The sequence below is a fragment of the Onthophagus taurus genome, chromosome 8 (genome assembly GCF_036711975.1).
Source record: "Onthophagus taurus isolate NC chromosome 8, IU_Otau_3.0, whole genome shotgun sequence".
Lineage (NCBI taxonomy): Eukaryota > Metazoa > Arthropoda > Insecta > Coleoptera > Scarabaeidae > Onthophagus > Onthophagus taurus.
Window position 1 is genome coordinate 3,475,211 of NC_091973.1, and position 24,346 is coordinate 3,499,556.

Below are 24,346 nucleotides of genomic sequence, written 5' to 3' on the forward strand. Positions count from 1 at the left end.
TGCATAGAATTTTTCAGGAAATTGTTGCAAAATTGAAAATTTCTGCAAATTCTTAGAGATTCATTGTAAATTTTATTCCATCTACTTAAATCTTAGAAAATCCTTGAAATCCAAAAACATTTTGAATAAATTGTAGCAACTTATAGAAATCAGGAAATTTTTTGAATCCAATCATTATCAATTGATGTCTCTCTGGAATCTTTTTTTGATTTGATTTCCAATGAAGTCTATAATAAGTATAGTAAATTTTGTATAAATTTTTTGAAAATAAATTGTAGATAGTTAACAAATAACTGTAGTAACATAATTATTGAACCTCGGAGTGTCACTTTAAAACACAATTCGTTATATTTGCGATTGTAAATGGAGGAAAATAAATTACCAATTTGTTTTTATTTTGACGGCGTACATACATCAATCGTGCATTTGTAAACGCGGCGAGTTTGGTCGAGTAAACAATGCAGGTTTTTCGTGAAGTACATTATCCGCGAATCCAATAACCGTTTGTGGGTTGGAAAAAAATAAATTCTTTTTGTGTTCTTTTTCTGGGCAGCGCGACGATATTACTACGTAAATCCCTATCCGGGTGTGTGAGAAATAAGGGGCGGTGTAATTTCGTGAAAACACAAATTCCAAGGTGCGAAAGGACAAAATCCTTAAATCCTTCGTCGGATTTTACAAGCGATACGAACTCTAAATGTCCGTATATATATATATGAGTGACCATTTATCATTCCGAGCGTGTTCGGGTTTCTACCCCATCGGTTTCCACCACCCCATGCACCTTAAACGCCCCGACAACGATGGCTAAAGGGGCGCAAGACACTGTATATATGCGATCACAAAACTCGTACGCGCTAATACTTATTTATCGCGAGCGTTATCCCTTATTGTATTCCGCTTGTAATTGAAAAAAGGACATGTGTAAGCGGCCATTAATCATCGGCCAGTTTTTTTTTCAGCGGCCTCTTTGTACGCGAATATCAATAAAAATAAGTGTTGTAATAAAATCGAAGTTATTATACTAACTTGTCAACGCGACCATTCCTTTTCCGCCCGACCGCTTTTTCCTCTTCGCTCACCCGGCTCACTCCTCAGGAATTTCGGACGACGCTCCTGCAATTACCTCAAAAAGCGGTGGCGATGCGAAATTACGTTGCAAAGCTTTTTTGCTGTCACGCCTTTATAACCGCTCCATCGAGAATGCTTGGGATAATTCGAAGAGATCGTATTTAAACATTTCTCACTCGACAACATTTTGAATATATAAAATTTATAATATACAGGGTGATTTATTAGCTCACCATCAAACTTTGACATATGATAGCTAATCCAATTACCAAAAAAAAAAAGTTAATTAAAAGTTTTAATTTTTATATCATAATTCTTCCTTCTACTAGAATACATGCTTCACAGTGACGAATTAAAGAGTTCTTCAGCCGAATTATAATGTCTGGTTGATTTCTTATTTCAGTAGCAGCCATTTGTATTCTGTTTAATAACTGTTCTCGTGTGTTAATTTCCACTTGATACACAATTTGTTTCATTTGACCCCATAAGTAGAAATCCAATGGATTAAGGTCGGGGGATCTAGGTGGCCAAGCAAATGGGCCATTATTATCAATCCAATTGTTTGGAAAATATTGGTTTAAACACTCGACAACTACTCTTCCGCGATGAGGTGGGGCACCATCGTGCTGGTAGCACATATTTTGAATTACATTAAGAAGTATATCTTCAAGTAAATCAACTACATCACGTCCATCAAGTACACCTAGTATTTCCTTGGTCTAATCGCATGCGGATTTTGTAATGCCCAAATATGTTCATTATGGTAATTATTTATACCATCTCGTGTAAAACATGATTCTTCTGTCCAGAGAACATTTGAAATGAAGTCATTATTTTGGGCATGTTGCTGTAATAACCATTCACAAAATGCTAACTGTTGCTGATTATCTCCTGGCTGTAGAGCTTGAACATTCTGTTTACGCTACGGATGAAAGACTTCTTGGTTCAATACGCGCCATGCAAAATTTGGACTTACATGTATGTTGTGTGCTACTCTTCGAGTGCTGATGGAACGATTATCAATGACAACATTAATTACAGCTTCTTCGTCCTCTACATTAACTACATAATAGCTTTTGCTGGAGCAGGATAACCTGTTTCTCGAAGTCTTCTGAAAGAATTGCTAAAAACTGCATAACATGGCAAATAACGCAAATGACGAAAATTATATCAGCATGAGTTTCTTCTTGTATGTAATAATTAAACCTAAAAAAATAGTGACATATTACAATGACAACTTTGTTTTTGTTGAATGAAATCACCTTGTATAAGAACTATGTCATTAAAAAAATCAAAAATAGTAAAATAACGTATGGGATTAAGAGTAGAAAAAAATTTCAATTGAGAGTGGCGTAGGTTATTTGTTTATGACGTATGACGCGCCGATGGCACCCGGTTGACACGAGATATAAATCATTTTAGAACAGTGTCGCGGTTACTGATGAATGCGGGGTGCAAATTTGCGTCCAAAGTACCCCCAACCTTTCGACGGGCGAGAGAACCCCTAACCCTAACGGGCCGCATCCCCCCGGTTGACAATTCGTTTTCGCACTTGTAATTGGGCTGTTTTGTGAAGGGAATGACACCGGGAAAGGAATGCAAAGACCGCCGCCCCGTACTCGGATATTATTTTATATCGGTAATTTATTGTATAGCTTTGTTGCAAACGTCATCGGATTAAATTTGTGTTAAGAGGGGAAAATATACGACCGCTTAGTGCCGCCATTTCGACCGGATTGTTTGTGAAACGTATCAGCAATTGAATTGATGACTTGATTCCCCCCTTTTTCGAAATCTCGAAATCGCCGCTCGCGCCTCTCCGCTTAAAGCGGAATTAAAGGAGCGATTTTTTATTAAAGCAATATCGAGCCCGTCGTCTCGCGTAACGTTATTTACGTCCGCGAGGGGGAGTCGCAGTAGCCTTTTTAATGTCAAACTTAGCGGAACGTGGACCCCATCGAAGCCCGGACACCATAAACACGAGACAACAAGCTCGTCCATAAAAAGGACAATACTTGTAAGTGGCTTGTCCTGACTGGGGGATAATCTGGCGAAAAATGAGGGATTTATGAGGGGCGTGTGGGGAAGGCAAGGACAGTTTGACCACCAAGATTGCCCGGTTTACCGATACAGCCGTGACCAGACTTGAAATTTTTACTACATATGCTCCACCCCAATCCGAACATGTACAAAAACGGAGCTAATAACATTATCGGAATGGAGGCGGCTCGCAAAAAGCGATTAGGTTTCTTTTTGCGGCCGGTTTAAAGTAATCTACATAAAGATGGAAGGATAAGAGGGGAGCCGCGGCCATCTGGGACTTCAGAGTCCTGACGGTTTAGCGGGATCAGAGTGCCGTCAACGCCGCGACTTGATTTGTAAAGGATTTGCGAAACGTAATTGGTTCAGCTGGTGCGGACAACCCGGAACTATCAATACCTCATCAGTTTCGTGTGGGCAACCTGCGATTTCCTAAGGGCTTTAACTCGAATCCGCGGCCGCCGACCCCACTTCTCGCCTCCGTTTATCCGACCTGCGGCTTCCCGAGCTTATGTAAGTTGGCGGCCGACACCGCAGACCTGTTAAATCTATTAAAGCTCTCCTAAACCCCATCGATATTAAACGCCATTATTTAAACTTGCAAATTAGTTGTCGGGGAAAGCTCCCATTAGTTCCTTCTGTGGAACTAGTTATCAAACTATGAAACCAAAACCGTTTTGATTCTCCCCCTACATATTAACTTATTCCCTACCAATTTCATATATACATTTTTCCACTCAACAAAATTCATGTCTTGATGAAATCTTGCTCCTCAATGACATCAACAAAATTATCTGGGAATAAATAAGATGACTGTTTAAAAAGTGTATTGTGGCAAATCGCATATTTCAAATCGAGTTACCTATGTTACTTGGAAGTATTTGGGAGTTGATGAGTTGGTGAATTTAGTGACTTCCAAACTTTATCAGCAATGGAAAGAAAATCTTGAACTTCTTCTTTTCCAGAGGAAAGAAGTGCTACTGCGACAACTTTTGCTAATCGTCTTTGCCATAGTTTAACCAATAATTTTTGACTAACTACGTGAGATCCTCCAACTGTGGTCAACATGGAACGAAAAAAATCAGATGGTTTTTAGTCACCCATATTGGAACCAGAAATGAGGTTATCTAGACATGTCTCTTCGCTTAAGGATAATCGCTGTGTTAATACTTCTCTATATTTGGTGGATTTTGGATTATGTCAACCAGCTGAAAAAATTTCGGTAGGTAAGTTTGCCAATATTGCATTATATTTAGTTTGTCACTGTTAATTCTGCTTAATGTGGTAATAAATAATTAAATTATTATTGATTTTATATATTATATATTTTATTTTTTTCTTATAGCTGAAAGTAATATGGCTCACCTGGTGAACTGGCATTTCTTCAATATCAATTTTTTGTTTAAATTACAGAACTTCAATGCTTCTTGTGAAGTTTCTTTCTGGACTTCTTGAAATTCTTTATAGTTTTTTTCTATTCTTCTGATAAAAGTAGCTAGTTACAGCTCTTCACTGTAGTCGGGGTCACCAATAAAGGATAATAAATGGTATAAATTTATCCTTTTATATAATTTTAATTTACATTTTGGTAACTAATGTAACATAGGTAACTCGATTTGAAATCATGTATTTTTAGACTTATTAAACATCATGAGTGTTTAAATTTCTCCAGGATGTTGTTAAAATAAAGTTGATCTTACTGAGCGTTAAACTTGTTCTGCCCGCTAAGTCTTTTATTCGTTTTAATAATGAAAGTTGGATTTCATTAAATTCCGGAAGTGTTTCGCAACAAGATATTTCTGTCTCCAAGCTGGGAATACTCCAATATGAGACACTGTCATCGTTCGATGCAAGATCCGCATTACTTTCACTTTCAAAGCAGCAAGATCGCCTAATTCATCATTCCATTTGCGTTCATTATTTGTTTAATGGCACTATTTGTAATGTGCCGGAGTTTAGATATTTTGCAGTTTCGTCGGAGAGCGTCCATTATAGATTATAGATGGGTATATTCTGCATTTAGTGCAGATCTTTTCCACATGCCATTTAGCTGTTTTATTGCTTTACGCACTAAATTAATTCTATGAGCTATATCCCTCTCAAAATTTGATTTGAGTCTTACTGAAGAAAGACCTCAGGTATGTAAACTCTTCGTACCTCCTTGTTTGGCAGCCGTCAATATCCAAATTTTCCATGTCTGCTTTCACCTCTAAGTATTTTGACACCGCCTAGTTGTTCATGCAAATAAAAGGCTTTTTCAAAAGTCTTCACGTAGATATACCTAAAACATTTTTTACGTTTAGATAAGGTTTTCAACTGTTTTATTAGTCCTAATTGGGACAAAATGGCAAAATCCTCTTTTTTCTGACCCAACCCAACCATGAGCACAATAGTTACAAACGTTTTCTCCATATGTACAGAATAAACAATGATTAATGCTTGTTTGAAAAATTGGGAAAATTTTTCTTCTTTTCTTCAGCTTTCTCCTTTGTTAAGTCCAAATCCTTAACCGAATCATTTAGCTCGGCTTAAATAAACAATTTAGATTAAGAAATAATAAAAAATAAATATTGAAAATAGTAAAAAAAAACTCAATTTCTTCGTAAGATTAAAATTGAACAAGATTGGAAAGTATCAAAGAGTTTCCGGGTGTGTTGAAAGCATTGGCGTGCGGAATGATCAATTTGAACCTTTTGCGCGGAAAAAAAATTGAAGACAGCTTTCGAAATTGCTATGATAACAGGATTTGGTGTTCGTTTTTCTGCGGCGGTGGTTAGGAAGGGCGTTCGGTCCTTCCTTAACGGGTCGCCCGGGGGATTCGGCGTCGGCAGCTCGAAATCTATTTAACGGTATATTTATTCTCGCGGCTTCTTTGAAATAACGCTCCAACGCTTGTATATACCTCACTCACGTCAATCACCTAAGCGTTGGTCGCGTAAATCCCGTAGAAATGTGAACGTCACAACGTAAATCCCGAAAATAGACAGTATGAGATCTACGCAAATCTTCGTTTGTGAACTTAAGTCAACTCACAGAAATTGCTTTGGAATTTTATTATTTATGCGCCATCTATGATTGATAAGATTTGTTATAAATGACATGTTTTAATGTAACAATATATTATAACATCTTCATGGTTAAGTTGTGCTGAAGGGGTGCGAAATTGAGCGATTTACATGGCTATTCGGTTTACTTTAATTGCTGTGGCACGTGTTTCACGTGGTGAATTTAATATTCCAAACAGTTGCGGTCGCCGGTTCGCCAACCCCTTTTCGCAAACACATTCTCCTAATAACTGAGCAACAGAATGAAATCGCTTTTAAAACGGCAATCGATATGGCATAATCCGCGCTGATTCTAAGGTCGCGGGGGCTGATTCTCTAGCATTGCCGCTATGAGACCTGAATATTTTATCCGAATACGTTATTCCATCCGGATTCTAGCGAAATATGGCATTAGCGCACGTAATTTACAACTGCCGGAAAGACGATCCGAACCCGTGAACGCAAATTCTACATCTAAATTTTAGATTGCGCGGAATTTTAAATTTGCTTGCTTCGCTACCGCAGTTTCTCACTTCTTTGTGTACTTTTACGGCGAATCCCTGAATAAGCTGCATTTGCATAGCTGCACTTTTCCACCCCGGATATTATACCCACAAAAAAAATCCCTTTAGGAGAGTTTCATTATATAATACAAAAAGATTTAAACTTTTTTTGTCAATTTTTTTAATTCAAATCGCGCCATCTATTGTTTTCTATTATTACTTCTATATTAAAATTTATCAAAAAAGTTAAGTTTGGAAAATAAAATAAAATAGTAATCAGAAATGCCTTTCATTCACCGTGAACCGTTACAGGTTTAAAACCTTGTTTGTAAATCCCCTGCCCCTGACTGAAACGAGGTTAGTAAGATTTAGGGTGACATCAATTTAGGGGTTGTCACCTTTGCTTTAACACCACGCATTAGGGATAACTCCAATGTAATTCGTATACATCATTCTTTTAACATAATCAACGATAATTTGGGAGAATAATTTAAAACAATTTTAAAAAAATATAAGAATTTTACAAAAAATTTTTAATATAATTTTTTATGAAAGAATTTAGTATCGGTTTCATCCGCCGTCGGTGGTGGTGGTGCTACATCCGGCTATGTTGTGGCCAGTTTTTCAGTGATGTGAACAAAAGTGGGGGAAGGGAGGCGGTATGTTCAGAGCTGGCGGCGTGGCCAAACCATGGCACGCCCTTCGCGATCGAATGTACACCTGAGTTGGCGGTGAGCGTTATTTGTTCGGCGGCTTTTAGATTTGAGATTTCAACTCGAATTTACGACCTGCGGGGGCGCGTATATATTTATCAAGACTAATGTGGCCCAATCGTTGCCGGCCGTCCGTTGCCCTGAAATAAAAAAAAATCTCCCCTTTCAAACGCCACCCTCAATGCCACTCACCAAGCTATCAAAGTTGTCAAGAAAAAATTCAAAAAGTTATTCCTCAACCTTAAACATGTGTTATTAACAAAGAAATATGCATTGCATAAACATCATATTAAAGTCCATAAACATTTGTTACTAAGTACCTAATCAATTTTTTTCTTGTTCTTATTCTTACATAACAAATTGTAATAAACTGTCACTTTTATATTTACATTTGCAAAACAAGCAAAAATTTATATTTATCTTGCATAATTCTTGTATTAATTCAGCAAAGTATAAAGTATATATCTAAAGAATAGAATATCTCTTATTTATCTGCCTAATGATGCTTAACACAACGAAACTGGTCAATAATTTGGGCTAATGCCAAAATCCGAGATAAAGTCACAGTTTTCATTTCTGCCATTTCTACCAATGAGGTAGTTTAAGAATTCATTGTTAATATTAAGATGTTACACTTCAAAATGGTGCTTACTAGCGATTAGATAGTACTTGAGGAACGTTATGGCTTCGACCAGATCATCGAGAACTTGTCCCGATCGCTTAATATATGTGTGTCTCACATTGCTTATCCCATCAGCTTCAATCACAAAAAGGGAAGTTTTCTGCCACATTCTGTACTTCTTAAGAACTTCTTCCTACCTAAGGAACCTTGACCCAAATCAAGAACCCTTACATAACATTCTAGAGTTGCCAAATCGTTTTTCTTATTTACACTGCAAAATTGTAAATGCAACTCTAATAAGACGATACTCAACTTTGTTATATCTATCCCAAAATTGATGCTCTACAAGTATGGAATAACACAAATAAAGACTTAATCACACTGCTTGATAATTTTTGACATAATTTGAGACATTCCTAATTATTTCGTTGTTATTTCCAACATAAATATTAGTTAACTGAGTTCCTAGATGAAAATCTGAAAAATATGCTCACAGTTGACCTTAATGGGAAAGAAATAAAAAATCAGGTTAACACAATTTAAGTAGTGTGGGGAATAAGCGAGTACCAATTGTAGCAGAAGAATCAAAAATAATAAGGAAGAAGCCAACTGCAATCAACTTGTCGTATTAACTGGAAAGAAATACACGTTGATATCAGATAAGTTCAGGTTTTAAGCTTTTTGTGGAGCACTGTCGATGTCGCTTACAACTGAACTAATATTCAAAAAATATTAGTTAATAATATATGGAATGTCCAACTGAAATCATCCAACTTGCTTACATTACAACGTTGTGAGAGTGAGCTGGCTTTTATCATATTACCTACAGATTTCTAAGTCAATTCAAGTAAAACTCTTCTTCACGTTGAAAAGGCAACAATTTTCTGCTTCCGTATGACGTCTTAGAATAAGAAATCCAAGAACAAAGCGAAACAAGAAAAAAGTAACAGCTAAGTAATTATAAGGAATGTGGCGGAACCATTCAATAAAAACGAATGATTGCAGAGTCAAAAATAAGAAAGGTGCCATCCCAAAGGAAGTATTGAAGCAAACGTATAGAAGTAATATAAATGCTGAATGTATCTTTATTTTGTTTGCCTTATGTGCAAATTTCGAAAAAATTATCTGCCTTATGAATGCTCTAAGGAAAGTGTAATGCATGCTGATAATCGCGGCTACAGACTTACACGACGACCACAGGCTTAAAAATTAATCAAAAACTAAACGATATTAGGAATGTTGCGAGGTTGTTGTCCAAGTTGTATACCTAGGTGCTCTTATAACTAAGACCGGTGGCTGCAACGAAGAAATAAAAAGGTGCCTAGCTATAACTAGAGCGGCCACAGTAAAAGTAAGCAAAATTTGAAAGACCGAGCTATTGCTAGAAACACCACGCCTTGCTAAGTCATTAATTATTCCAATCGCCACATAATAAATCATACCTTACCTACTTTGGACAGCTAGCGAGGCAAACCGGTCCAATGGAAAACCTTGTCGTAGAGGAGAACATGGAGGGTAAAAGAGCACGAGGAAGATCATCGATACACCAGACCATACAGATGGCGCAGGGACGGGAAGAATGTAGATGAACCGTAAATGTAATTTTTTTTTTTTGATTACAGAACTTCAATGCTTCTTGTGAAGTTTCTTTCTGGAATTCTTGAAATTCTTTAGTTTTTTGGCTTCTTCTGATAGAAGTAGCTGAGAACTTGCAGCTCTTCATTGTAGTCGAGGTCACCAATAAAGGATAATAAATGGTATAAATTTATCCTTTTATATAATTTTAATTTATAGATAGTTTATTTTTGTTTTTGTCAATAACGAATAATACCAATACGTGCTGATAATCGCAGTAAGCAAGGAATAACTAACGGAAATGTTAGAGGGAAAAGTTAAACGACTACAGCCTTAAAAATTAATCAAAAACTAAGGTAATGATAAAAGACTGGTAATTCGAAAACAACGATATTAGGAATGTTGCGAACTATGAAGTTGTTGTTCAAATTGTATACCTAGGTGCTCTTATAACTAAGATTGGTGGGTGCAGCGAAGAAATAAAAAGGTGCCTAGCTATAACTAGCGCGGCCACAGTAAAACTAAGCAAGATTTGGAAAAACCAAGCTATTACTACAGATCATACAACAACAATCATCAAGATAATAGATCATACCTTAGCTACCTTGGACACCTAGCGGAAAAAATGGAGGACAAAAAAGCACGAGGAAGATCAACGATAAGATGAGTAGACAGGTTTAGGGAATTGACAGAACACTCGCTGCACCAGGCTATAGAGATGGCGCAGGATCAGGAGAAATGTAGAAGAACTGTAAACACCTAATTTCACCAAAATCCCCTCAGCAGGAAGAGTAAGAGGAAGATTCCACTCTTCAAGAACTTACTGTGCAAGGGTAAAACGTAGGTTAGCCCAAGATATTTTTGTAGCTAAATAGCTCAATATATATTTGATGGATGTATCATATATTAAGGAAGACTAAAGGTAGACATAACTGAGGAGGAGGAGGAGTGTCTTCAAGTTGCATGATTCAAAGTGCACTATTTACCTCTACTTAGTAACTTCATGAACCGTTGCAAAATGAAATAACGTTAATACGTTAATATTAGACATATTGCAGAATCCTTGGTTTACCATGAACACAGGAGGAAAGACTTTGGTTTTTCTTTCAAATGTAAGGGAGAGATTAGAGATGACTACCACATTCAAATCAAAGTAGTTGTATGAACGGATAATATTTGACTTAGACAAATGTAACTACAGAATATGTGTAAAAGCTAGTTGAATCTTTACCGACGGTAAACGCCTGGACACCAGTAGAAGTTTCCTGGAGAATTGTAATTAATACAAAAACGAAGAACGTACCAAAAGCATAAGTTATTAATTGACATCCCTTTTCCACTCCTGATGATGGCGGCAACAATTATAAAGACATTGCTAATGTTACCGGTTTCGGTGGTTAACCATCATCTGGAGTCATGTGAAAAACCCCAATAAATTTTGTATGACATTAAGCTACACTAAACGATTAAAGATATATATTTTTTAATATATATTTGGTATAAACAGAATAATAGAAAAAAAATTTCAATAAATCAATTTGTGTATGTACATATTGAAATTCGATGATGTTGTGAAAAAACCACATCGTTACAAAATACAGTAGGGTGGTGCAAATAGTGGGCCCCTTACATTCGCAAGTTCTTTGAGCGAGCGTTTCATCAATCACTACAAATTTTAATATCACCGAAACGTATTACGCGGCAGTAAATTGCATACAATAGAGTGACAGCGTGTCGTTTTTCAGCCCTCCGGGGGTATAAACGCGGTCGGCCGCAGCGGCAAAAAGAATTATTTCGCGAAAATAATGGGAGAGGTCGCGTTATAGGTTTTTCTGGACAGGGAAATTTAATTAACAATTTATGGGAGCCGTCGCGGTCGCGAAAATAGAGAGAGCCGAACCACGTACAACAAAAGGTGAACCATCCCGTCCTTATTGCCGGAGCAGTTCCTACTTTTTCTATCCGAAGAATTTTAACAATGGAATTTAGACAGGTTGGAATAAAGAAATAAACCCGTATAAAACTCCGATGTCGTCTCGCTTCGTTTTTCCAGGACCGTATCTTATAAATTTTTAAATTAACCTTAACTTTTATATGAAATCATATAAATTGGCAAAAACGGAGTATATGATTTTGAGAATGATGTTGAAAGGACAGGTTGGTCCCTGAGGGTAACAGATATGTTAGCCAGTCGATTGCATGTGTGTAGGAAGAAATCAGTAAATCGGAAATTAGGGGTGAACATGTAGGGGTGGTTCCCTAGGTCCTATTTAGATTTTCAGCTAGCCCGGAAAGGAAGCGAGATAGTTTAAATTTGAAAGTACAAAGGGCGGAATGCGGCTATATTTTAAAATGTTATCGGGGCTTGCAAAAGCCCTGGGCTGAAGCTATCGCCGACACCGTCGGTGGTGTGCGTGCGTCACGTGTGCGACATGTACGGTCCGGGGAGAGGTGCTAGGACATTTCAGCGAGTTAGCCTCGCGCCGAAGGCGGCCGTCAAGAGGCGGAGCCTCAGCAGGCGCTCGAATCTGCAGGACGGGAGGCGCCAAATGTAGAACACTTGAGCGCCACCTTGTCGAGGATTCACATTTTTAGGACCGTTCCAACTCCTTCGACCGCCTCCTCGACTTCTCAACTCCTCCTCGCGGAACCAACGATTAAAACGACCCAGCTCCCAATCTCGATATTTCCAATTATGGCTTGATTCGTTTCAATTAGCCGGTAATTGTACGCTCGATGTTACGACTTCTGACAGCGGCTAAGTGGCCGGAAGGACATATTTCGGGATTTGATCTCGACTCGAATGTCACCATAAAAACCGGCGCCCCGAGGCCTCATATCCCCCGTTTACCAAACCCTAGCCTCCATAATCGAATAACATTAATGTTTTACTCGTTCACCCAATCTACGATCTGTCAGTAGTCGTACTCACTCAGTTACGCTACGTCATTCTTTTTTCTTTTCACATCACCAAATCTTTACGTTATTACCATTTCATTTTCACTAGTCATCCGATTTTATCAAAAATGATTTGTAGAAATAATTTGGTGTTAATTAATTATCGTACCCGACGTCATCATTGCAAGTATGCAACCAATATCACAATATTGGTATTGCAATACGCGATTTGCGTATTTGGTTGCATACTTGCAATGATGATTAATGATGATAATTAATTAACATCATCATACAGCGTATGATGCAGAAATAAAGTAACAGTCTTGGTTAAAACAAACCCTCGTCATCGTGTGGTGAATAAAAAATTCAAAGGTAGACATTACTCGGGGATCCTATTAGGTAATAATGGGTAGGAAAAGCACCCCATGACGCTCTTATGTGCTCGATTAAGGGTAGAAAGTATGCAAGGAGATTTTGAGTATGGGGGGAAGGGGATCTGTTTGTTTATAAGTTCACATATGTAGCGATCCTTCAAGCGCCCACGTTATCTCGACGGTGTCTGGGCAAATTGCCACATGCTTATGGCGGGGCAATCTCCGACAAAGGGCCTGATATTAGGGACATCCCCTCGAAAGCGCGCGGTATCGCTAACACTGTAAACTGCCGGCGAGATCCCACAATTTCCCCGAAAGAAATTGCCCCCGGTTTTTCCGGGCTACGCGACGCGACGTCGGTCGTCCCGCGATGTTCCCGGTAAATCTTATCAAAACCCAGAGGCGTGCCAATATAAAATAATTTATATACGCCCTCGGGACCGGGAAGGAAAGGATTATCAAAAACGCGATCGGTTGGATTTATGGTTTTTCATAATCTCGATAAGATTGGATTGGGTTCAGTTTGATATCGGTGAAGATCATATTTACGGGCAACCGCGATCAACGTGGACCAAGAGCTCAATCAAGCGGTACGTGCCGGTACGTGTTCGGCCCCTCAAGATATAAGTTAGCACCTTGATCCGGGGCCGCACCTGTTAGTTTTTGTAACTGTGTAATTTGTCAACTTGTAAACATGCCCATAAAACGGGGCGACGCTTTTATTGTTTTTCGTTTAAACGCTCCCTTTGTGCTGTCACCGCGGACGGCTGACGAAATATATTTCTTCGCGATTTCAAACGCAAAATTCAACAGCTCACCTTGAATTTTCATTTCAGGTAAACCAGAATCCGTAAATCTATCTAAAAAATAAATAAAATTCATTTAATGTTGATGAAAAGATAATGATAATTGGTAAAGATTGTTTATAGGCTTATTAATGTGAGGAGGTTTAAAAAGTTGAAGGGGGTCGAAAGAAGTCGAAAGGGGGAGTTTTGTCAGCCTTGTCTTTTTACGGTCAGAAATCTCCGTCGAGATCTCTGATGAAATTAAACGCCGAGTTTTAATGTTCATCGAGTGGAAAAAACTTCATATCGTCCGTGTGCCATCGGGGCCTGCTCAGGAGGGGTGCAGCCTCCCGAGTTGTCCTCGGCGCAAAGAAGGGAATTTAATTAAGTAAAATTACACTGCTTGTACTTTAATTATGTCAGTATCAGACTTTTTACGACGGATGTCGTCCCGGAGCCTAGCATCGGCTCGGAAGCACAGAAGAGGCCCCGGATCACCTCGGGTGAACGATCAAAAGGTGTCGCTCAAAGCAGTTCCCCCGCCGTCCAAGCACCCAACCCCCTGGCAGATTTCCCAGCATTCCGACCTTATGTTGGCGACAATCTAAAAGTTACACCGAGGAGGAGCAGACAATTAAAAAGATAAGTAAGGCAATGACTTAAAAATGCGATAGAGAAAGTTAGATAGCCCCGAGACTACCGCCCCTTTGGTACTCGCTAATGGAAATACCTGGCCCCGGATTTTGCACCCTTTGAAATATGATAATTACCGCTCTCTGCCCTTTAGACAGCTCTCCGACTTTAACTATCACTTCTACGGTCTTTGAAGAGAATTATCTCGCTCTGTAACTGATTTCGTTTTGCGCAGAACATGGCCCGCCGTTTTACAACCCTGCTTGCTTAAAAATTACTTTATCAACAACGTTTTCTTTTTTTTTATTCACCAGACGGAATTAAAAGGATTACTTTTATTACTATTTCCCTTTCAATTGAAAGAAAGATAAGACTCAACATGATTCATCATGAATCATTCATCAGGACAGCTACATCCTGCCGCGAGATATCGAGATTGCGTTAATTTTAGTTCTAGCTACTTACCATGGTCAAAGAGGAAACTCGTCTTCGAGACATTTGCATGGGCAGCTGGTGGTAGTCCTGGTACGGAAAATGTATAGGCACCACCAAAACCACTTCCAAACAATGGACCAACTGAAATAAAAAATTAACTAATAAGAAATATGTATTAATCAATAAATTAATTTTTGGGTTAAATTATAGGAGATGTAAAACATGAAATGAAACAAAGGATCCGAAAGAAGCGACGACGCCGAATATCGTCGAATCTTTTGAGGATGAATGTACTAGCGTTGGCCTGTCGACAAATCAGAGAATCCGACGCTATAAATCAATTAAACTTGCGAAGAGGACTGCATGCCTCACATGCACGGGGGCTCTCCTACCTGTTTCTTATATGTAAAAGAGAGCCCTTCCCTCTACGCTCGTCTTTACGGTTCACCGACAAGAAAGAACAAAAGCCCGACGACTTTGGGCTCTTCCAATAAAAAACGTAAAACGTTCGAAACGAAAACGCTTGAATCGAATCCGCGTCGGGACGCCGCCGCCGCCCCTCGAAATAATTCGGTTAAAAGCCGTTTGCGTTAGCTCGACGCCGACGTCTGTTATGAAGAACGACGTCGTCGCCGCCGGACACGTTCGCGGTCCCAAGAAGAAGACAAAGACGCGACCGGTAGCGGGAAAAAGTAGGTATTTTGAAAACAATCCGGGCATAAATAAGTTGTCCCGCTCCGAATGGAAGAATGCGGGATACATGTTGCCGCTTGTTCCTACACGCGAACAATGGTAAACTCGTGTTTATAGAAATAAATTATAGAGAATAGCTTCTATAAAAGTAACATTACCATTGTCGAATACCTTAAATACGTGTCCCGCAGATCTACGGTCTGCCCCGTTTGGTATTTAACGTGTTTGTTTCGGTTTTCTCCTGCGGTTGCGAAATATCGATTTTTTTATACTACGAGATGTGAACTTTCAATACCGCTTTGTCAACTCCAATACATTCTTTCCATTTCATTCGATTCATAAAATTAAAAGTCATTTATAAGAAAAATTTTTAATTTCTACTTTAAAGACTCTGAAGATGCACTTCTAAACCCGAAACTTTCTTCTTCTACGTCTAGTATTATATATATACTTTTTTATACAAAAGATTTAATAAAATTAAGTGTATACAATTAATAGGATAATAGGAAGGAAAGATTTGTGTTAAATTTACCTGATATAAGATAATTTAACAAACGGTTTGGTGTCAAATTGGGTATGGTAGAACGGACCAATTAGGCGTTTATTTGTGCAGGGACACCTGTTTTCCACTAGACTGCACAAAATCGCTATTTGACGGAGTGCGTTCGCTCATTGTAGGCTGTGAGCTATCCGTGGGGTGACGGTTCGATGGGGTGACTTCTCCGCTACTTACTCCCTTTTAATCCGGGACCAACAACGGCAGCTTTCGGGAGCAGTCACAAATCTCGTCAGTAAATAATACATTCGCACCCCTATTCTAAACTTGGTCGCTTGTAACACTTTTGTGAACAAGCCGGAGCAAAAAAAGGTGTTAGATGTGTACATTGGAAGGATTAGCGTGAAGTCGTTACATTCTGCCATGAAATCAACCATCGACACGGAAAGCGTTGGAATAATAGCAAAAAAAAAGGTGTCGACCACGAAATGCAAAACCGCTTGTGGTGCGTCAAAATCCGCGTACAGTCCAATTTTGCGCGCTAATGTCCTGGGCTCAGTGTGGGGTTGTTAAAATCCGTTAACAGAAGGTAATGTATGATTTGTTATTGCGGCGTCGCTTTGCCACAAAACGGCTGCCGCAACCCTTCCAAAACCCGATGAATCACAACAACGCCGGATCGAGCCGTTTTCGAGATTTTTCGTCCGCTCGAGGGTGACGACACTTGATTGAGGCCGCGAATCCACCGACCTCCACCCCCTCGCCCATTAACAATTCAAATGCGGGATGATCCTGCCAAGACGGGATGAATAACTCTCTCCTTAACATGATCATAACACGGAAGACCCGCTTTTTTGTTATGTAAAAACGTTAGCACGTTTCACTCCCAGCAAAAGGGCAATAACTCCCCCCACGGTGGAGACGGCGACGTCTCTCGGACTTTAAGGGTCGCCAGGTATTACTAAATAACTGTATTCAACTCGACTGATACTTGAGTGACGACGGTCAGACAGTACAGGATTTCACTTGATCTTTTTATTATAAAACAAAAATTTCTTATTTTCTTATTTTATTTAAAACAATTATAGAAGGTTACATCGTTAAGTTAAAAAAGTGTGAAATAGAATTAATTTAATTAAAAGGAATACGTTGATACGAAACGAAATTTATATCTACCTCCCCTTTTAAGGGATGGGGGCTACCTCGGTGTCGTTAATTAAATGGATTTATTCCTGATTTCTTTACCTTGTTAGCGCCGGGGCCGGCGCAAATTCAATCTGGAGACTTTTCTGTTTAATTTCGCCGAGTAGAGACCGCCTCCCGTATCGTCCATATCTTCGGGTATTTAAAAAGAGGGGGTGATGCAAAGTCGCCAAACAAAACGTTAACAAGCCAAACGGTGGGTTCAATTAAAAATGCGCAAATACTACCTTGTCACTTACGCATCGCGAGGTTTGTGTAATTGATTGTATGACCACCCCTCGTGTACAAGGGGGTGGCAAAAAATGACATGCAACGCGACGGGAAACGTAGAGTGCATTCGACGGCAAATGCGACAACTGCAAAATACTTCTGTCTCCTGCAAACTTTACATGGTTAAAAGTCAAAAACACGCCGTCCACAATTTTTATTATTTTTTTAAAATTCTTTTTTTTTTAAGTCGTCCGAGGGTAAGTCGCAATAAAGGGCCGGGATGACTGGAGAAAAGAGTTTTTGATAAGGGCGCCGGCATTAAAGGTGACCGCCTAATGAAAGCCTCTGGGGAACGCTCCGAGCGATGCTCGACCATAATTACCGCCCACCCTTCGTACTTCGCAGCTTCTTTAACGCGTTAAACTCATTGTGACGAAAAGAAAATTCCTCATTTATTTGGGGTAATAATTTCATAAGTCCGAGCGAGCTCGCTTTTAACCGCCTTCTTGAATGGATACTTTTAAATTAAAACCATTTAACATAACCGCAATATTTCGATAACGCAAAACTCACCCTAAGTTATCATAAAGATTACAATTTCTAAATAGCCAAGTATCAAATTTCTTTTTTTTATTATATCTCCTTTTGCATACTTTTACACACTTTTGCACATTTTTGCACATGCGTATTACTTTTTATTCGATATAAAAATGTTACTGCACATGCGCATTTATTTAACAAGATCTTTTAAAAAGATGAAGAGATTTAATAGTGGAATTTGATCTTTTGAGAAAATTTTAATGATGTTACACAGCAAGAAAGGTTGTGAGTGGTAAATAGGTAGTTATGGTCATAACGGTCTTTTAATCGTTATTTTTAACGGTGTTTCGAAGAACGTTAACACATTAAGAGCGTCGGTGGTTCCTATTTTTACTTATTACTGTCAAAATGTTGGCATAAAGTCTATTGAGCTGCAAGTTTACGATCGCGAACCCGGTGTAGTTGTGTTTTAACGCTATGCTCTCGCTTTCAATCCGTATTTTACGGGGGTTTAATAAAACCGCGCTAGCATACAGTCTGAAGGTATAATTCCGTTTATTGGCGGTCGCGAATCGGCACAATAAAAATGAAAAAAAAATTCGTAGCGGTTAGGAGGGACGGAGTAAAGGAAATGCAAACCAGCGGCCGAGAAGGCAGATTGGAAGCACAAAGATAGATAAACGACAGGAATAAATCGAGCTATTGGTTCTCCTCGTTGACAGTGTGACAGCGTCGCTGATGGGTCCGACTCTACCCTGAAAAATAACGATATCGCCTGGGAGAGTGGAATGCCCGCAAAAGAAATTTACCTACGCCGTTCGACGATTTCTATACGGCCGCGGGACTTTGAATCGGCACAGTTACTGACCATGACGGGATGATAGGGTAATAAGCAAGAGGAAAGGTTATTTAAATACATGAATTATGTAGATGGCTACTTATCCGATCGGACATATTGATACTCAACCAGTTGTTATTAATAGTCTCAATTTACACACAATACTAAGGCAAAACTTCTGCTCCTGTAGACCCTGCTTACGTTTGAATACGATTTATATTGAAATGAACGTTTCTGTAATTACTCTCAACTCTACAACATCCCATCATATATTCGAAAATATTATTTCATTGCAGCTATTGTAAAATCTTCTAAATAAACAACTTGAGTAACATTTCTATTTGATTTTGATGCATCATCAGACATATATTCTGATGAGCAATATATTTTGTCATATTCCAGAATTACTGAGTCTTAGAAAAGGAAAAAACACCATTATAGATATTTCACTCTTCACTATGATGATGATACAGGAAATTTATGTAATATAGAATTATTAATATTAATTCTCCTTTCCAGCCGACTAATTAATACCACAACTAACAACATCCCATCCAAAAGCGATTTTAGCTAAACTTAGAACAAAGATTTCTTCGGATAATTTTAGGGTGTAATCCATGAACGAACTAAAGGGATTGATGTTATTAATTCCATATATTCGGCTCTTCTTCGTTGCATTCAAGAAAGTCTGGATAAGTATCGATGGAGCAAATTAAATTGGGTTAATTTGCTAAATGTAGTGGATCATTAATGGGTATTGGTGTTTTATCTTCGTGGTTTATAGACCTCTCTCCATTTCAATTAAAGACTTTGAGACATTTTTGTCAAGCAGTAAGGAAGATGAGATATTTTGTAGCGGAAAAGCTAATTTTGATGTTGATAATTGTTTGTTGATATTTTAAACAGGCTTTGGTCCAAATCTGAATTTGCTGTGACATGTTCTGATGAGCAATGTATTTTGTCATATTCCAGAATTACTGAGCCTTGGAAAAGGAAAAAGCACCATTATAGATATTTCACTCTTCACTATGTTCACTATTTCTGAAACATATGTAGCACTGAAAAATAAATAAAATTGAGTAATCGTTGAACATAGTTTAATTATTTAATTGGCATGTGTGGCCAAAAGAATCTTATTTTGATTGCATGAATGGTGGAACGCATTCCGGGATGAGATAAGCTATGAATTTTGTCGAAAATTACTTGTCTGAACTGTTGTGAAATATAAATTCTTGTGATGTTGTTTGATGTGCCAAACGATAAGATTTTGAAGGATTGTTGAAAAATTGTTTATTCAGTAAGTTCGACAATTCTGTGTTAGCAAGTTGAGCATTGCTAAGGGTTAGAAAATCTGGATAAGATCAATTTAGAGATCCGATGTTTGTTCTGGATAGAAGTTCTGCGAAAACATTTGAATTTCCTCTGATGTATTTGATATCTGAAGTAAATTGTGCAATATAACTTAGATATTGAGTTTGACGAGGAGTTTTGTGATCTGTATATACTATAAATTGATTTCCATATTTGAAAAATTTGATGGCAGAGTAGATTGCTAATAGCTCTCTATCAAAAGTTGTTAAAATGTGTTAAATCATTGGACTTTCTTAGTTATCATATTTCAGCCGATGGCATTCGACCTTCCCAATCAAGAATCACAGCAATAACACATTTTCAAAAACCAACGATTCTAAAAGAGTTAAAAAGGTTTTTTCTTTTGACAATGAAGATTCTTATTATCCAGCACTTGGGATGATATTTTCTTCTTTGGAGTCTTAATTCTTTTGACAACTTTTAGGTAGAATTTTAGATTAAAAAGTAAAGTCTTAAAAAATAAAATTTTATACTAACCCCTAAATACTTTATAATGAATTACTAGCGACATATGTTCAAACGTTGCAAACCGAGGGGATAAGTAAAAATGGTTCGTATATTTGTCCGGTATGGAAAGTTGCGTCGGCAGCGGTAGAGGCGACGGAACAGCACGTCCCCCCATCACGCGGCAATTAGCCCGTACGTGTCCCCGCGATTTTATGGGACAATCCTACACACTCACCAACAATTCGACGTCGCCGGAATACAAAATTATATTTAAACTGTGCAAAACGCATAATTTAATCATTCCGTTGGATTTATGGGCGGTCGATTTTATTTCATTTTTTTTCGTTCACATTTTTTTTGTTGAAATCCCATTTTTGTTTTAATAGCATATGCGCAGTAACATTTAAGTATTGTACACAAGGTATTGCGCATGTGTATAATTTCTATAAAATCCTGTAGTAGTAAAAAAAATGCAATTCAAGGAGACAATCGCAACGTGGAGGCCTCGGAGGCGATAAAAGTTTTACTGTCGCGTGTCTCGCGATGTTAATAAGGTCGAAATTGATTTCTCACGGGGGTAAGGGGAACATGTACGAAGGGAGACAGCGTAAAAAAGACAATCCCAGCTGTTCTATGTTGTGTCGAAGGTCCTTTCCGAAGTGTGCCCTGAGCAGGTATGCGAAGTTCGGTATTGAATGGAAGACTCTCTCAAAAGGTGTCACTAATACTTGACACCTACTGAGAACGCGCCGCCGTATACCGGAAGTTTGAAGAAAAGCGTCGGAGATGCCTTTAAACCGCCTCAATGCATTCCAAAGTCAAATATCTCCTTTCGAAACCCCTTTTCCTTAGGGGATTATTGAGACGTCATGTTTTTGTTTGATAGTTTTGATTGACTCCGAGTTAATTTATCCCAGTTAATTTATCTCCGTGATTTAGAGTAAACGTAATAACCGATAAATCGAAACGGCGCTGCCCGATTTTGATTTGCGACTCACGGCGAGGGAATAATTGCCGCCAATAATCGGGGGTCCTCTCTCGGTCTTTAGGTTTTTAATTTCGGGATCCCATTAATTGCGGGTGAGGATGATTTCTACACCAACCGAAACCCCGCGCGCGTCTCGATGAATTACAATTGATTCGAAATGAAAGTAATATATCTGCACTAGGAGGGAAGAGCCGTCGAACCATAAAAATTCTTCGAGGCGCGATACATCACCGATATTTCAATACGACCTATAATTTAAAACAATCCCTCTTCCAATCCTCAAACGTCCTCACCCCACCCTTTACCTCCCCTACAGAAAGGGAATGAAATATCCCTTTTATCCTATTTACACTGACACCTTTCCAACAACTGAATATTTCTATTTATAAATATATTTCTTTTATATATTTTCAACCTCAAAGTTTTACTAAATTTCTTCAATTTAATAATATGATAAACCAGATTAATCTTGTCAATCGTCAAACCAAAAAAAACCTTGTGATAAATTAGCATGGTTGTCTTTGGGTCGATTTATTTATTTAAAACCAGTTGGGCATTGTGTTCGGCGGACTGAAACAGGCTTTTTCCGACACGTCCCAACTGGTCTCGTTTCGTAAACGAAATAAACACCGCGCGTTAACAATACTTCCTCCGCGAACGGCTGCGACCATATGGAGAGAGTTACGGATCGCTCTCTCATTGATACCCTCTCTAAAAGACGGAAATATCAAATTCCTACTTACTGCGGAATCTTCTGCCGTCTTCGGGAGCACCGCCATTCATTTGTTGGTCGTTTTCTTGGATCTGCCCTTGAGGATTATCTCCGTCTTCGGAGATTTGGGCATCCATGCTTTCTTCTTTTACAGAACCAATTGTCCCTGGTTGCGGGGACATGGATGCGCTGGCTGGGGAACATGAGTCGGTTCTTGGGCTTGGACCCAAAAAACGTTCTTCTTGGGGTGAAAACATTCCGTGACCATGTCCGTGTTGTCCATGGACGGAGTCTCCACCCGTCTCGATTTTTAAGCATTTTGGAGGAGCAAAAGCCGATGGGGATGGAAAGGATTTAAGGTCGCCAAGAGGTCGGAAAGCTCCGGATCCCAAGGATAGACCTGGGTGTAAGAATTGCGGTTGAAGGTGATTGAGAATATGGGCGGGTATTCCTCCATAAGCTTCTATATGTCGTAGACCAAACCCCGATGCGGTGAACGGTCTGTGGAGGTCTTTGGACGCTTCGCTCATCTGAAACTAAACGCGAAATGTAATGCTAAATGGTGTTCCAATTACAAAACTGACCGAGTAACGCGACCGCTCATTGTAATAGAATTTTTTCTGTTGGCGACTTAATATTTATTTACCTGGGGATTGAATGGACGCTGAATCCTTAGGGCGTCCTGGATACCGCCGCCGGCCTGAGAAAAGACGACCAACGCCGGCGAGTTCAGGTGGGCGGCATTCGGGACATACGCGGAATTGTCCATTCCTGTAACCCGGAAAATAACGGCATAATAGCCATCAGCGCATACGCGACTATTTGTATAAACAAAATAAATCAGCTTATCGCGAACGCGGTGTAAATCATATCGAACGCCGAGTGATCCGGCCGATTTTATCGCCACCACCGCAAATTCATCAATATTTACAAAAGAAGACAATAAAAACGACATAATGTCCGCCTCAACGAACGAACAAATTCATTTTACAAAATTTTTAATTTATAATAACTATTTATTTAAATCAAAACTATTTCAGTTTATTAAATCAATCTGATTTAAAGTTAATCACAAAACAAAAAAATTCAAGAAAGTAATTTAGAAGAAAAATTGAAAATCATAAATATAAAAACTATATTTGAAGCTTTCAAAACTGAATATATCTAAAATTATAATCGAAATAACATATAGATTTCAACAAATTAAGATAAAAATGAAAATAAAAGCTGTCATCATTAAAGATAGTGGTTTTGAAAATGTTTTAACTTCATAAATCATTTTTAAACTATCTATGTATGTTGTGAAACTTAAAATTTGAATTTATTTAAAACTCTTCAAACCTTGGCGACGGACAACCGCCTGCTCCTCAGACTGTTTTGACAGCGTTCTGCCTGTTAATCTCCTCGTTCATAAGGCACTGTCACATCCGAAATTAATCGACACGCTTCCGAAAAACTATTCGAAAAAAAGGTCGTCCCCGACGGCGTCCCGACGCTAAGTATTCGAAATCATTTCGCTCTTTCGAGCGAGTACCGCCTGCAGACTGTTCGTTTCGTTGGCGCTTTCTGCATCCGGAGCCACGTTGCTCTCGTTCCGTGCGCACGCAGCACGTGTTCCGGGTAGCCTCCGGAGCTTCGGTAGGACGTCCCTTCCCTTCTTCAGTTGCGCTTTTTGCATCTCCTCCTTCCTCCCCTAAAACCAGTTACCGTTTTAACACCAAGATTATTGTTTGTACAAAAAGATTAACACCTTGTTTTTTTTATCTCTTCAATAATTTCTTTTAAATACAATAAATTAAAATAATGTTTGATTAATTTCTTTTTGCTTATAGAAATTTTTAAACTTATTTATCCAACTTTATATTGTAAAGTGCAAGTTGCTCGCGCCATCTATCAAGCTCCAAAACTTTTGAATTTTATGAAAAGTTTTTAAAAAGGCAAATTTAACGGTTTTAATAGTAACGGATAGGTGGCACTTTTCGTTTTGGAAATAAATCATAGTTTTTGTTAAGATTTCTCAGCGAAAAAATGTTTATTGTTATTCCAGGTTGGATAAATTTTCTTTCTAATTGATAATTCGACGTATTAACACCATCTGTTGATTAACTTCTTAACTTTTTCTAGTATATCTAATCAATAATCATAACTTTTCCAT

The 24,346-nt window shown here is 38.5% G+C and overlaps 1 protein-coding gene across 1 annotated transcript in view; it reads right to left on the reverse strand.

Annotated features, from left to right (window-relative positions):
* The window catches only part of LOC111425594 (E3 ubiquitin-protein ligase RNF220-like), a 35,209-nt gene extending 11,470 nt beyond the window's left edge, over positions 1 to 23,739 (reverse strand). The window contains exons 1-4 of the mRNA XM_023059721.2: positions 23,533 to 23,739; positions 22,838 to 22,962; positions 22,223 to 22,727; positions 14,724 to 14,834 (exon numbers count right to left, since the gene is read on the reverse strand). Coding sequence (XP_022915489.1) covers positions 14,724 to 14,834; positions 22,223 to 22,727; positions 22,838 to 22,960 — 739 coding nt within the window. The 5' untranslated portion in view covers positions 22,961 to 22,962; positions 23,533 to 23,739. The remainder of the gene's footprint in view (positions 1 to 14,723; positions 14,835 to 22,222; positions 22,728 to 22,837; positions 22,963 to 23,532) is intronic.
* Positions 23,740 to 24,346: the final 607 nt, after the last annotated feature.